Source organism: Candida jiufengensis (genome assembly GCF_024610255.1).
Source record: "Candida jiufengensis strain CBS 10846 chromosome Unknown scaffold4, whole genome shotgun sequence".
NCBI lineage: Eukaryota > Fungi > Ascomycota > Pichiomycetes > Serinales > Debaryomycetaceae > Lodderomyces > Lodderomyces jiufengensis.
In genome coordinates, this window is record NW_026261559.1 from 816,761 (window position 1) to 831,605 (window position 14,845).

Consider the following 14,845-nt stretch of genomic DNA (forward strand, 5'->3'; position numbering starts at 1 on the left):
ACATTCATTACTAATAATACATAACTTTTTATTAAAGAATAATCTATTTTGACGCTTGAACCATAGCTTCTATCAGTAGTGAGTTAGTATACTTATCAAAATAAATAAATTTTCCAATGTAAATTATCGAACATACCTCTTCTTGATGCATCTTGTAATAAAGTACAATCAACAGAATTTGGACTCATATGAACATAACGAACAGTTGAACCTCTTATAAATAAATTTTTAACAGCTTGTAAATAAGGATATTTATCACCATTTGTACATGTTATATTATCTAATTTTAAATTCAAATATTGATCTACTGATTTCAATATTCCTTTTATTTCCATATCATTTTTTAATTCTACTGTTACTTCGGTATCTACTAGTGTTTTGAAAAAACTGAAAAATAGCATTATTAAGATTGTTGTATTATATGAATTTGTTGATGATTATGTTGATGTTTGTTTGTAAATAGCTGGTGAATAATTTTTTTATTTTTTTTGTGTTTTGGATATTAAAACAGTACTGAAAAGATTAAGCTACAACAATTGATAAAATAATTACTATGCATTGAATATATGTACAATTAGTGGTCGTCATCTTTAGCTATTTTTCCAGGAGTTATAAAATTTCTATCATCAAAAAATGAATCAAATTCACATGTAAAATCTTCGGTAGTAGTTGAAGGTCTGACATATTGGACAATCTTATCAGTTTCATATTTATAGAAATTTTCGGAAAAACTTGAAGAAGGATTTTGGGTAGTAACTGGTGCGGCTATTGTTGTATTAATTTGGTTTAAATAATACAATGGATCAAGCAGTTGTGGTGTAAATATTTGTTGTGAACTGGTTTCATAATCATCAATGATTTTAAAACAAGATTTAACTGATTGATTAAATTGGTTACCAGATAAGTGTTCATTGAGGGGTTTAGATCCATTATCATCGAATTTGACACTTTCTTGATAATTTTTGAGTTTGGACTTTGAATTCAAGCTAAAAACTTTCGATAAATTTTGATCAATATTTTCCTTATTTTCATTGTTTCTCATGACATTTATTGGAGATGATACAAGTTGTTGTTGTTGAATATTATTAAAACTCAGGGTATTTTTAATTCTACCTAAAACTTGGTGTTTTGAACTACTACCTTCTATTGGAGGTAAGTTATATGATGAAGGTGTTTTAGTCTTGATGCTTAATGGTGGTGTATTTGCTATTGCAATTACTGCATAACTTTTTTTATCTTCCATTTCAGCAATTAATTGAACTTGCAACATGGCATTTTCTTGTTCAGGCATATTGATCTTAATACGTTTGCTACCCTTTATTTTGAATTGTATCCTATCAAAAACAGCTGTTGTGTTGAATGGTACACTATTTTCATAATTGGACAATAAGGAATTACTATTGCTTTGAATACTGAATTGATTGTAATCAATGGTTGTCAATCTTTTTAAAGTATCTCCTTTTTGCTTGTTACTAAGTCCTTTAACTTCAACATGACTAGGAATAGACCCAGGAATTGAATATACAATGGTTGGTTCATAAAATTGTCGTTTTTCTTTAGCTGTTGCTTTTTGACTTAAGGTGATGTTTTGATTTTCATTCAAACTTTCTACGTTTAACCTGATACCAAATCGATTAACGTCATACCTAATTCCATCAACTATTGTATAAAACTTATTGTTTGCAATTAATGTAGTATCATTGATATCATATTCTTCAAATTCAAAACTTGCAACAACATAAATCTGGTTTCCTCTGTAATTACACCAAGTATCATTGACTAAATTAAAACCCTTGTCTACTCTGGCTATTATTTTTGGAGTTAACTGTTGATTTATATATTCAATATAAACAGATGAAACGTGAATTGTTTTACAAAAATTTGGTCCAATTCTAAATTGATTTTTTGAATTAGGTGACAATTTTGTTTTATTTTTAGTCTGATTTGACTCAATTGGATCAGAAGTCACACCATTGATATGGCGGTGTGATTTTTTTGATTGTTTTGGCATAATGATTTTAATAAATATATGGTTCTTTATAAATCGTGTTGCAAATAAATTATTAAATAATTATTAAGAGGTATATTAAGAGGTAATATAAAAACAGACAAAATTCAATACACAAAATAATTAAGTATCAAAGATTTGCCACTTTTTGACTATGAAAAGCCTACTTAATGTGAGTGCAATCTTGAATACATCTGACAGAGCTCTATCATGAGAATATTTGTTCTTGAATCTACTTCTATAAGCAAAGTTGATAAGTCTTAAAATACTAACAATCATCTGGTAGCTGTGGTACTTAAGTATGTCTCATCTTAATATACGGTAATATATTATATAAATATTTTTTGTAACATCCTAATATTTCAAATAGTTTACAACCAAATCAACACAACCAAAAAATGGGTAAAAAGGCTATCGATGCTCGTATCCCAGCTTTGATCCGTAATGGGGTCCAAGAAAAGCAAAGATCGTTTTTCATAATTGTTGGTGACAAAGCAAGAGATCAATTACCAAATTTACATTATTTAATGATGAGTGCAGATTTAAAAATGAATAAATCAGTATTATGGGCATATAAAAAGAAATTACTAGGTTTCACATCACATAGACAAAAAAGGGAAGCCAAGATAAAGAAAGATATAAAAAGAGGAGTTCGTGAAGTTAATGATCAAGATCCATTTGAAGCATTTATTTCAAATCAACATATTAGATATGTTTATTATAAAGAAACTGATAAAATTTTAGGTAATACATATGGAATGTGTATATTACAAGATTTTGAAGCAATGACACCAAATTTATTAGCAAGAACCATAGAAACTGTAGAAGGTGGAGGATTAGTAGTTATACTATTGAAAAATATGTCATCATTAAAACAACTTTATACAATGAGTATGGATATTCATTCAAGATATAGAACAGAAGCACATGATGATGTTGTTGCAAGATTTAATGAAAGATTTTTGTTATCTTTGGGGTCATGTGAAAATTGTTTAGTTGTTGATGATGAATTAAATGTACTACCAATATCAGGAGGGAAACATGTAAAACCATTACCTCCAAAAGATGATGATGAATTATCACCAAAAGCTCAAGAGTTGAAAGAATTAAAAGAAAGTTTAGCTGATGTTCAGCCAGCAGGTAGTTTAGTCAATTTATCCAAAACTATAAATCAAGCACAAGCTATATTAACGTTTATTGATGTCATCACAGAAAAATCATTGAGAAGTACAGTTACCTTAACTGCTGGAAGAGGTCGTGGTAAATCTGCAGCTTTAGGTATTGCAATAGCTGCAGCCGTATCGCAAGGATATTCAAATATATTCGTAACATCTCCTTCACCAGAAAATTTAAAGACTTTATTCGAATTTGTATTCAAAGGATTTGATGCATTAGGATATACTGAACATTTAGATTACGATATCATTCAATCAACAAACCCATCATTTAATAAGGCTATAGTGAGAGTAGACATCAAAAGAGAACATAGACAAACTATACAATATATTTCACCAAATGATAATCACGTATTAGGACAAGCAGAATTATTAATTATTGATGAAGCTGCTGCTATACCGTTGCCAATAGTCAAGAAATTAATGGGTCCATATCTAATATTCATGGCATCAACTATAAATGGTTACGAAGGTACCGGTAGATCATTATCATTAAAATTGATACAACAATTAAGAACCCAACAACAATCCTTGAATGCACCAGCTGACACTGAAGTAATATCAAGAGATAAAAAAGGTGCAGAAACTGGTGGATCATTAACTAGAAATTTGAAAGAAGTCGTTTTAGAAGAACCAATAAGGTACGCACCAGGAGATTCAGTTGAGAAATGGTTAAATAAATTATTATGTCTTGATGTTTCATTATCCAAAAATGCTAAATTTGCAACAAAAGGAACTCCACATCCATCTCAATGTAATTTATTTTATGTAAATAGAGATACATTATTTTCATATCATCCAGTATCCGAAGCATTTTTACAAAAGATGATGGCATTATATGTTGCGTCACACTACAAGAATTCACCAAATGATTTGCAATTAATGTCAGATGCTCCAGCTCATCAATTATTCGTTTTATTACCACCAATTGAAGAAGGAGATAATAAAATACCCGATCCTTTATGTGTAGTTCAAATAGCACTTGAAGGTCAAATTTCAAAAGAAAGTGTAAGAAAATCATTAAGTAGAGGTCAAAGAGCTGGTGGTGACTTAATACCATGGTTAATTTCTCAACAATTTCAAGATGATGAATTTGCTTCATTATCAGGAGCAAGAGTTGTTAGAATTGCAACAAATCCAGAATATTCGGGTATGGGTTATGGTTCAAGAGCGATGGAATTATTAGAGGATTACTATTCTGGTAAATTTACAGATATAAGTGAGTCATCAGAATTAAATGACCATACATTAACGAGGGTCACTGATAAAGAATTAGCAAATGCATCATTAAAAGATGAAATTAAATTAAGAGACGCAGCTTCTTTACCTCCACTATTATTAAAACTTTCAGAAAAAGCTCCTTATTATTTAGATTATCTTGGAGTATCATATGGATTTACACCACAATTACATAAATTTTGGAAAAAATCAGGTTTTACTCCTGTATATTTAAGACAAACTCCAAATGATTTAACTGGTGAACATACATCTGTTGTGTTGAATGTTTTACCAGGTAGAGAAAATAAATGGTTACAAGAATATTCAAAAGATTTTCACAAAAGATTTTTACAACTATTATCATATGAATTTAAGAAATTCCAAGCATCACAAGCATTGGGTCTTATTGAAGCAGCTGAACAAGGTGAGGGTGATAGTAAAGTAAAACCATTGACCAGAGATCAACTAGATGATTTATTGTCACCATTTGATTTAAAAAGATTAGATTCATATGCAAATAATTTATTAGATTATCATGTTATAGTCGATATGTTACCTTTAATAGCTCAATTATTTTTTTCAAAAAAAACAGATGATCAAGTCAATTTATCGTCTGTTCAATCCGCCATTTTATTAGCAATTGGTTTACAACACAAGAATATGGATCAAATCTCAGCAGAATTAAATTTACCATCAAATCAAGCAATGGCAATGTTTGCTAAAATAATAAGAAAATTTTCAACTTACTTTAGAAATGTTTTAACAAAATCCATCGAAAGTGATATGCCAGAATTAGAAGATGAACAATTTAAAGAAATTGAGGGTGAAATAGAAGATGAAGTAGATTACGAAGCAATTCAAAAGAATTTGATCGATGAAATAGAAGAAGAAGGTGATGAACAGATAAAAGAAATGAAAAATAAACAAAAAGAATTAATCAATGCATTAGATTTAGAAAAATATGCTATTGCAGATGATGGAGATTGGGACGAAAAATCAATGTCAAAAGCTGCCAAAAGCAATAAAAATAAAAATAATGGGAATGGAGTTGTTAGTGTTAAAAAGGGAAAAAGAAAGTCGGGAGAAAATGCTAATGAAATTTATGAAACTGAAATGAAAGAAATTAAAAAATCTAAAAAGAATAATAAGAAAAGGTGATCTATAAATATCTAGGTCAAGGTCTATAAATATCTAGCATTAGGTCTATAAACTGTCTAATATAAAGTTTAATGATTTCGAAGTTAAATCAAATAAACTTGTACCTTGATCATTATCCATTTCTTTAATATTAAATTTCTCTATAATCTCTGGTTTTAATCTATTATCTATATCATCATCAATAAATAAATGTTTGTGACTTTTTTCATAAGCTGGCCATACAATTAATTCAAAATAATTTGGTGGATCAACCCAAAATCCTTCTGCTGTGTTATAACCTGCTCTTGCTTCTCTTCTTGATTTTAGTGTGTTAAAAGATGCATGGAAAATTAAATCAATATCGAATAATTTTATAATTTCAAAATCGTGGAATAACATGAATCCATCAACAAAAACTAACTGTTTATTTTGGAATTGATCATTGTTTGTCTCTATGATATGTCGTATTTCTGAAGTTTCCTGCTCATTTAAATTTAAATTCAAATCTTTTGGTTGTATGGATTCAATTTGGTCATTTAATTTCCCACTTTTTAAATCCACTAAATACTTTTTAAATTTATCAAAATCTAAAGCTTCAGGACAATCCCAATTTTGATACCCTGTTTTGGGATCAATTGGAATTTTTGAATCAGTTAAATAAAAATCATCTAAATGTACTATGTTTGTATGTTTGGGTAATAATGCTTGTAATGTTTTAGCAACTGTAGTTTTACCACTTGAGGATGGACCTCCAAACGCTATCAAAACAATTTCATTTTGGTGTTGCCCTACTTTTGAATCTCCCATCAACTTAATTGTATTTAGTGAGTTCTTGTTATATTATATTTATTACTAAATTTGTTTTTTCAGTTTCATTTCATAATAATATCGAATTGCGTGAATTTGATTCAAAATGCGCTTTATTAACTACAAAATTATATGAGATCAGATCAGTTTCGAGTTGATCTATTTAATTATTTTTTGACAGATAATTTCAAGAAACATCTGTAAGGAGAGCAAGAAACTGCAGGCATCTTTGCGGGGATCTGAGCTCTTATTTCTTTCTTTTTAAATTTGTAGCTGGAAAGCTAGTTTTTATCAACAAAACGTATGAAGCACTCTAAATATCTAGCAAATTCAACAAACTACTAAGAATTTAACGTTTTAAATTTGAGTAAAATACGTCAAATCTTTTTAAGAAACGAATAAAAAAGCTTAAAAATTTAAGTGCAAGGTCATTCATTTCGAATAAGTTTGATATCTTAGAATTTTTTAATGAGAACGCCATTTCGATTAAAATAATATCTTTAATTAACCCTTACATGAAAATCATAAAAATTTATTTCTCACATGGCTTTGATAAGTCAAGTAATCATATTATATATATCAATCAAAAATGAATTTTTAGAATCATTAATAAGATGCATCTCGGAGATACATTTCGGAGTGCAAAATTAGATATGTCCACATCCATGCTCGTGACCCAACTTAACAAAAAAAAAAGAATACCATAGCACATACGTTATTTGAAATTTCTTTTGATAGAAAGTCCTGTTTAATTTGAACGTGTGGTTTATTTAGTGATAATTTTGATAACTATAATAGGAAATAGTGTTAAAATTACACAAAACGATTGTAACAGTTTTTTTTAAACATTTTAATATTGTGACTCAAAATAATTTCAGTAATTTAATAATTGATTCAAGGATAAATTAAAAGAAACGGCTAGTTAAGTTAACGTTATAGCGATATAGAAAGCCATGGCTGTTTTAAACTATTCTAAAGCTTCTAATGAAGACATGAACAATATCGTGTACGAAGAGGTTTTTAAGAATCGTAAGAATTTGGTACCTGTATAATCTAACCATTATTAATTATAATATTTCAATTTTAAGATTAGGTTTTATTTGAAAAGATAACCGATTGATTTAATAAACTCGTAAAATCTTACTTTAATTTATGATTGAAAAAAGTTGTCTTTATCTAATATTGGTAAAATGGAAAAGCTTAGTGTATGAATAAAAAGTGAATTAGTTTTGTAATGGTTAGATATTTTTTCCTTAATTATCCGCTGCTGAAAATGGAACAATTGATAAAAATATACTGATTAAAAGGTTATTAAATAATCATGTTCCTTAATTTATACAATTGCTATACGAATAATGAATAAGATTTTCTGTTCTATTGTTCTAAAGTTTTCAACAAAATTAAGATGGAACTATTTAGAGAAAGAATAAAAAAATTAACTGTATATATATATGGTTAGAATATAAAACATCTATTTATTGTTTTAATAATTTAATTAAAAAAAAAAAATTACTAAATTAAGTAAATTAATTAAATTTTTTTTGCAACTGTTTTTTGATTTTGTGTAATAAAGTACAATTATATGTTACAAGACGTATAATTCATAATTCAATAATTTAGATAATAAACATACAATTATACATTGCAAACTTTAAAGTTAGACTGATTTTAATTCTAATCTTTAAGTAAAATTTCATATTTAAAATATTGTTTTTGTATCATAGCAAATCATTAGATTTAAATGAAAATAGTCCCTTTTAAATTAGAAAAAGGGAATAGTTCTGAACTAAAGTTATTATTCCTAATCATTGCATAAACAAACTTTTTATTACAAATATAATTCATTTTTTAATAAATAAAACTAGATTTGACAAAATATTATTAAACTGTTTTTTCATCCTTTTTTAATCTAGTAGAGTCAATTTATACTCAATTTTTATTTTACCATCATCATCATCATCACTAACAAAACATCTACTTAACTACTACCGACTTTCGTTTTACATCATCTACATATTTGCATAACAATTTTTAATTCGCCAATAAACAACCAAGTTTCATATATCCAGCTGACAACATATATTGTTTTCAAAGTTTCATTGGCTTATCAATTCAACATTATAATAGAATCTAATTTTTTAATTATTAATTTTTCAAGTTGTTATCCATCGTTAATCTCATGAGTGCTACACCAGCCAAAGAGTTGGGTGAGCAAAATTTAGTTGATACAAATAATAATTCTACAACAACAACTACAATAAGTCAGCCCAAATCATTTTCAGATTATACAACTCCTTCACCAACTGATGAAGAAAGTAATAAAACAATACCGCTTAAAAAACAATCACCATCAAATCCTGAATTCTTAACTGAATTAAAGAAATTTAATGTAGATCAAACTAAATATAAACATTACGGTCATCAATCTCTGATGAATTCTCAATCATTAAATAAAATTATTAATCATATAAATTCACCCAATGAAGAAGAAGAAGTGGAAGAAAAAGAAGAAATCGAAAATAATTCAACAATAACTAGAAATATATCTCCCGAAAAACTTGAAATTGAGAACAAGTTAGCACAAATATTTGGAATCCAACTGGATCTAATTAAAGATAAAATAAATTGGCCTTATAATTCAGATACACTTAATCATTTAGTTAAATTACAAATTGAACAAGAGAAAACAAAACAAAATCAATTGAAAAAAGATATGGGAGAAATTTTATTAAAATTAATTACTGAAACAAAAAGTTCACAAATAAATAATGATTTATTACCTTTTTTATTTGTATCAGATTCTATAAACTCAAATGACTTATTTCAAAGAATTGAAAGGTTAAAAAGTTATGAACCAAAAGAACTTAATAATGATATAGTCGAAAGATCAAAACTGTTGGAAAATAATTCAACCACTACAAATGATGCTCATTTATCATCAAATTACTCAATAGGTGGAATTAAAAGAAAATATTCAGATACTCAATTACCATCATTTTCAGAAACAACTCAAAATATTAAAACATCAAGTGCAATAGTTTCACCTTTAAGATCACCTGTTAATAGACTGCCTGTTCAATCACATAGAAGAATAATATCAGATAGTAGTGATGTTAGTGTTAAATCATTAGTTTCAAAAGTTATATCACCAACCAATAATCCACCTCAATTACCTTTACCGAATAGTAACTTATCACGTCAACCAATTCAACAACAACAACCATTTCTTCAACAACCTATACCTCAACCTCAACCGCAATCTCAATTACAACCACCACTTCAATCTCAATCTCAATTGCAACCACCACTTCAACCACAACCACATATAAATTCACAGAATCATAGTCAACTGCAACTGCAACAACATCTGCCAACTATACCTCATCAAACTATACCTTATCAAACTTCACCTCAAAGTTATCCATATTATTATCCAGCTCAACAACAACCACAACCAATTCCTCAACCCCCAATGTCACAACTTTTACCTCAGCCTCCACCACAACAACCAATACAAACAACATCAAATATTGGTTCACCTTATCCACCAAAATTTCAAATCAAAGCTACTTCATCTTTACCAAACGTATCAGCGTACCCAAATTATAATCAATCAGTCCCACCTCAATATCCATATTATCCATCAAGATCACCAGATAATCATCAAAATTATTCAGCTCCACCGCCACAACAACAATCAACTCATATTCACAGTCAACAACCACCAGTACATTCTTCAAGCAAACATCAACAAATTCCAGTACCAACACATCAATTTGAAACATCACCAGAACATAAATCATCAACAAAATTGAATAATAATGACGAACATGCATCATCAACAACTACACCACCAACAAAAAGAAGCAAACATTCAAAAAATAGTCATGGGGGTATTAATTTCATGATAACTACACCAAGTAATCCACCAGCAAGAAAATACAATAATCCAAATAGAGAAAAATAGGTACTCCACTAGTTGAAGTTTTGGTTCTTTTTTTTATATTCATACTTTATTATTTAATTTTTTCAATTCTAAATTTACTAATTTTTTCAAAGCTTATTTCTGCTTTATACCGATACCAATATATATTCATATATTATTTTTAACTTATTAATACTTGTAGAGTCTCTTAGTTCTCTGAACTGGTTGCAATAAATTGGGGAAATAAATTGTGGAATTTCACAGGAAAATTCCAAACAAAATTCTTTAGTACTTAAAAATATGTGGTAGCGAGAAAATACCCCCATAAATGTTAAATGTGTTGCAAATTTGAAACAACACTTAATTTATATAAATTAATTTATCTTGACAACCAATAACTTTTAGTTGACGCGTCTAATCAAATGACTTTCAATAATAAATTCGTATGGATTTTAAAAAAAGACTGATGCCCAAATCAAATTTCAAACTTACAGCACCATCATTGGTTGATCCTTCAAAAGTTAGTCGTACAAGGTTAGCTGGATTGAATGATTATAGAAGACCTAAAATTTCAAATTTTAGACAAACACAATCACGTACAAGAACTACTAAAGTTGATAAAACCAAATCAAATATAGATGAGAAAATTAATGAAATTGACAAAATAAAATCATTACATCAACTTACTCCTGAATTTATTAAACAAAATTACGTGTATGTATTAATTAATTACAAGTCAGAATTTTTCAAAGAATTCAAGTTCAAAACAAAAGAAGATATTTATATTGGTCCTTACAAATTACTACATAAATTAGATGAAGAAACATTTGAAGTTGAAGTAGGATTAAGTACAAATTATGATACAAAATTTTCTAAAAATTTATTAAAATTTTATTCAGTAAATTTAGTACAACCACATCCAAGAAATTTACAACATTTTATTGCGACAAATTCAATAGAATCAATTATAGGTATTAATGAAACACAAATTATTTTAAAATACTGCAATAAAGAATTTGGAGTTGTTTTTAATTTAAAATTTGTTGAAAAAGAAATGGGATCAAGAGAGTTTAAAAAATTATATAAAAAATGTATAGGTATAAAATGAGTCAGAAGTATATTTATTTTATCCATTTAACCAAGTATCTATAATTCTTTCATATTTATCTTGTAGTTCCTCATTTATATTTATTGTAAGCCCACTTTTACCATCTTTTAGAGGGTTCCCGACAACGTTATAACAACAAAAATAATTCCAACTTGATTGTTTAACGTGGTCTGGTAATTTTTGTTCTACCCATGCTTCTGTTGGTTCATTGAAATTTAAAACATTGACTCGTTGTGTCAAAGTTGGTGGTTTGATTATATTTTCAAGTACTAATGGATTTTTGTATATTTTGTGCAACAAATGATAATCATTTTTCACTAAAGTGTTTTCTTCATTATCAAATATTTTTTTAGATTCAGTGATTTTAGTTATATATTTATCTTTAAACAAAGTCTTGAAAGAATGATTATGTCTAAACCAATTTTGTAATTGATAAGATGTTATTGCAATCAAAGTTATATCATCATCATCCAATAATTGACCATACGAAGCTGAACAAATCTCTTGTGATACACTAACATCTTTTGGTAATTTATCATCTGGTGTATATATTCCTGCCATTACTGGATAATTAAAATTGAAAGTTAATTTTTGGCCCGAAATTTCCAACCCCATCCATAATACATCTAATGTAATTCCTTGAGTTAATCGTACTTTTAAAATGTCAAAAAATTGCAAATTTGATGCTATTAATAAACCATTGAAACTCTTTTTCCTATTTATTACCATTATATTTGGATCTATCATTGTATGAAAGTTATCTTCATAAAATCTGGAAGTAACGAATGGTTCTCGTCTGTTCAAACTGAAAAAGCTCTCGTCATCTTTAGTAGGTGAGAATGATTTTATGAAATTGGTTATCTCATGAAATCCTGGAGTGAATAACTTAACTCTACTATTTAAATATGAAGGTGATTTGAATAAATAATTACCAGATTCTTGATATCTTTCATTATTAAACAACAATGCTGGCTCTCTTAAAGGAATCATATCTTCTGACAATAATATAACTTCTTTGAAATTACTATATACCAAGCTTGAAGTTGTTAAAAAAATGGAATCATTCTTGGGTAATGATGATAATTCTACAAATGATATTTGTTGCTTTAAATTTGGATCTGTTCCGTTTTGAGCTGAATCAATGATCAATTCTTGTTCGGTAGTTGTTAATGAAGTATGTGTAATTTCAATTGGTAAACCACTTTCGACCATTCTTAAACTTTTGATCAATCTTATGATGTTTTTATAATCTCTTAAAACTGGTATCACAATTCCTCTACCTTCAAAAACTGGATTCGACTTGTACCATGGGTACAATTTTCTTAGAATTTTGGAATTAGTTGTAACTGAGCATTTCCCACCAATTTTCATGTCATTAAATTCATTAAACATTTTATTTTCGTATTTTGAATATTCAATAGTTTTAGAAATAAATTCATTCTTTATACCAGTATCAATTTCAGGTTTCCAATTTTTTCTCTTGATTTTTCGTTGAAACTCTCTTGTTTTACGTTTTATCCATTTTCTCTTGTTATATACTATTGGATCTATCTTTAGATTTTCCCAAAATTTCAAATCAACTTTTGAAATCGATTTAGCATACTTTTCACACTTGTCTTCTATTGGTAATGCTGAATATTTTGATTTTTCGATTTTCCATTTGTTTAACACATCATTTCTGAAACTTTCTCTATTCTTTATTATATCAAATTTTTTTGGTAATTTTGTTGATGTTAATTTATATTGATTATATAGTAGAAAAAATGTAAATATTAATATGGAAGTTATTATTAATTTGTAGTATTTTCGTGTTATCATATTTTCATTAGTGACATTTGATATACTCTGTTTCTTTTTGATTCCAACTGTACGTTAATTGCAAAATTATAGTTGATAAAGTAACAAATTTATCACAAGAGTTGTGTTATAGATCAATTTAAAACAAACTGTCAAAATAATTAATAGAATTTGTGAGCCGCATGAAAAATTACTTAAACTTTCTTTCTTGTGACATAAATTTATATTGGTAATAAGTTATAGAATAATCTTATTATTTACATAATTTTGATGATAAATGTTATCGATTACTTTATTGAAGTGAAAAAAAATAGAACTTTAGTTCATTAATATCTCTTGTCAATTTTCAATTACTATAAATATTCTTGTCATAACTCTCGCAGCGTTCCCTAGTCTTCACCATTCCGAGACCCTATCTATGTTAAACGTCTACATAATTATTTCTTTGGTTTTAAAATATCATAACTGAAGCCAGGGGCAACTTTATTTGATTGTTCATTAATCCAGTTTTTGTATTCATAAGTATCATTAGTCTCATCATTATTAGCATTCAATTTACGTTTAAATTCATTCAATTCATTAATCCAATTATTTATATCATCTTCTGAAACTTTCAATTGTGGTGGTATAACAGTTGATGATAGACTTGGTAATAGTTTGTTGTAGTTTGTATTTAAGGTTATTGCTTTTGGTGGTTGATATGAAGGATTTTTGATTAGTGGAACTTGTTTTAGAATTGGATCAGCTTTAATAAATAAAAGTTAGTTAATCAATCATTGATAAAAAACGCATTAATTTATACATACGCTTATCTGTATCGTCCATGTTATAGTAGTAGAGATACTTTATTGATTAATTTATCGTTGTGTACTCTTGAATAAAATGTTTATTATACAATTTATTTTTTTCTATACAAAATAAGATTCTCTTCTATTTAATTATCATTATAATGACGTATTAATATATAAGCATTTTCTTGTTTTAAATTACTTAAAGAACGATAACCACCTTCTAATCTCATTAATAAACCACCAAATGATATATATACAGACATTTTATCATTATCATTATTTTCTTCAAATTTATATATTGTACCATACATTACATAATCATAATCATCAGCTAATGATCTATCATCAGATTTTGGAGGTCTCCATGAACCATTTGAAGTAATCATTGAACTATCATTACCTAGTGATGATGCTAAAGTTATTGTTAATGAATCATTTTCCTTTACTGGAAACAATTCACTATTTATATCTAATGTTATATTTATATCTTTTGAGGTTGATGAATGACCCGTTATTCTACAGACTTTATTATATCTTCCTGGATCTGTAGAATCTACTACAAACATATCCTCAAACAATATTCCTGACATTGTGTATGATTATTATATAATGAATTGTGTTGGTGTTTTAAATTGGATCTTTATTAATGATGATGAGCTAATCAACTGAAAAATTAATGATTGAGATATTTCATACATTTTTTTTTCTTTCTATGTATGAAATTTTTTTATATACAGTATTAATATTTACTATTTAATCTTTAATAGTATTATGTAAATATTCAAATTTTATATTTAGAATTTTTGAAACATATATCTTTTATTTTCATTTTCAAGAAGAATTTCACCCTTCAATTGAATAGCTAATTCATTGATCATT

General features: G+C 27.4%; 9 protein-coding genes across 9 annotated transcripts; 3 read left to right on the top strand and 6 right to left on the bottom strand. All coding sequences in view use genetic code 12, as the record gives it.

The window, feature by feature from the left end:
- Nucleotides 1-43: 43 nt before the first annotated feature.
- On the bottom strand, nucleotides 44-401 carry SNP3 (Sm-like protein; the record flags this gene model as incomplete). Its single annotated transcript, XM_051762745.1, has 2 exons — nucleotides 44-69; nucleotides 137-401. 2 exons carry the CDS (start codon nucleotides 399-401, stop codon nucleotides 44-46), a joined length of 291 nt encoding a protein of 96 aa, XP_051620794.1.
- Nucleotides 402-574: 173 nt separating this feature from the next.
- KGF54_002283 (uncharacterized protein) lies at nucleotides 575-2,011 on the bottom strand (the record flags this gene model as incomplete). Its single annotated transcript, XM_051762746.1, has 1 exon — nucleotides 575-2,011. The coding sequence occupies one exon, from the start codon at nucleotides 2,009-2,011 to the stop codon at nucleotides 575-577; it is 1,437 nt and encodes a 478-aa protein (XP_051620795.1).
- Nucleotides 2,012-2,406: 395 nt separating this feature from the next.
- On the top strand, nucleotides 2,407-5,559 carry KGF54_002284 (ribosome biosynthesis protein; the record flags this gene model as incomplete). Its single annotated transcript, XM_051762747.1, has 1 exon — nucleotides 2,407-5,559. One exon carries the CDS (start codon nucleotides 2,407-2,409, stop codon nucleotides 5,557-5,559), a length of 3,153 nt encoding a protein of 1,050 aa, XP_051620796.1.
- Nucleotides 5,560-5,604: 45 nt separating this feature from the next.
- On the bottom strand, nucleotides 5,605-6,345 carry KGF54_002285 (ribosylnicotinamide kinase; the record flags this gene model as incomplete). The annotated part of the gene is made up of 1 exon (XM_051762748.1): nucleotides 5,605-6,345. One exon carries the CDS (start codon nucleotides 6,343-6,345, stop codon nucleotides 5,605-5,607), a length of 741 nt encoding a protein of 246 aa, XP_051620797.1.
- Nucleotides 6,346-8,524: 2,179 nt separating this feature from the next.
- Nucleotides 8,525-10,312, top strand: KGF54_002286 (uncharacterized protein; the record flags this gene model as incomplete). The annotated part of the gene is made up of 1 exon (XM_051762749.1): nucleotides 8,525-10,312. The coding sequence occupies one exon, from the start codon at nucleotides 8,525-8,527 to the stop codon at nucleotides 10,310-10,312; it is 1,788 nt and encodes a 595-aa protein (XP_051620798.1).
- Nucleotides 10,313-10,715: 403 nt separating this feature from the next.
- Nucleotides 10,716-11,378, top strand: KGF54_002287 (uncharacterized protein; the record flags this gene model as incomplete). The annotated part of the gene is made up of 1 exon (XM_051762750.1): nucleotides 10,716-11,378. One exon carries the CDS (start codon nucleotides 10,716-10,718, stop codon nucleotides 11,376-11,378), a length of 663 nt encoding a protein of 220 aa, XP_051620799.1.
- Nucleotides 11,379-11,396: 18 nt separating this feature from the next.
- MNT4 (Mnt4p) lies at nucleotides 11,397-13,196 on the bottom strand (the record flags this gene model as incomplete). Its single annotated transcript, XM_051762751.1, has 1 exon — nucleotides 11,397-13,196. One exon carries the CDS (start codon nucleotides 13,194-13,196, stop codon nucleotides 11,397-11,399), a length of 1,800 nt encoding a protein of 599 aa, XP_051620800.1.
- Nucleotides 13,197-13,612: 416 nt separating this feature from the next.
- On the bottom strand, nucleotides 13,613-14,000 carry MVB12 (Mvb12p; the record flags this gene model as incomplete). Its single annotated transcript, XM_051762752.1, has 2 exons — nucleotides 13,613-13,920; nucleotides 13,982-14,000. The coding sequence occupies 2 exons, from the start codon at nucleotides 13,998-14,000 to the stop codon at nucleotides 13,613-13,615; spliced, it is 327 nt and encodes a 108-aa protein (XP_051620801.1).
- Nucleotides 14,001-14,109: 109 nt separating this feature from the next.
- On the bottom strand, nucleotides 14,110-14,556 carry RPB8 (DNA-directed RNA polymerase core subunit; the record flags this gene model as incomplete). The annotated part of the gene is made up of 1 exon (XM_051762754.1): nucleotides 14,110-14,556. One exon carries the CDS (start codon nucleotides 14,554-14,556, stop codon nucleotides 14,110-14,112), a length of 447 nt encoding a protein of 148 aa, XP_051620802.1.
- Between the last annotated feature and the right edge of the window lie 289 nt (nucleotides 14,557-14,845).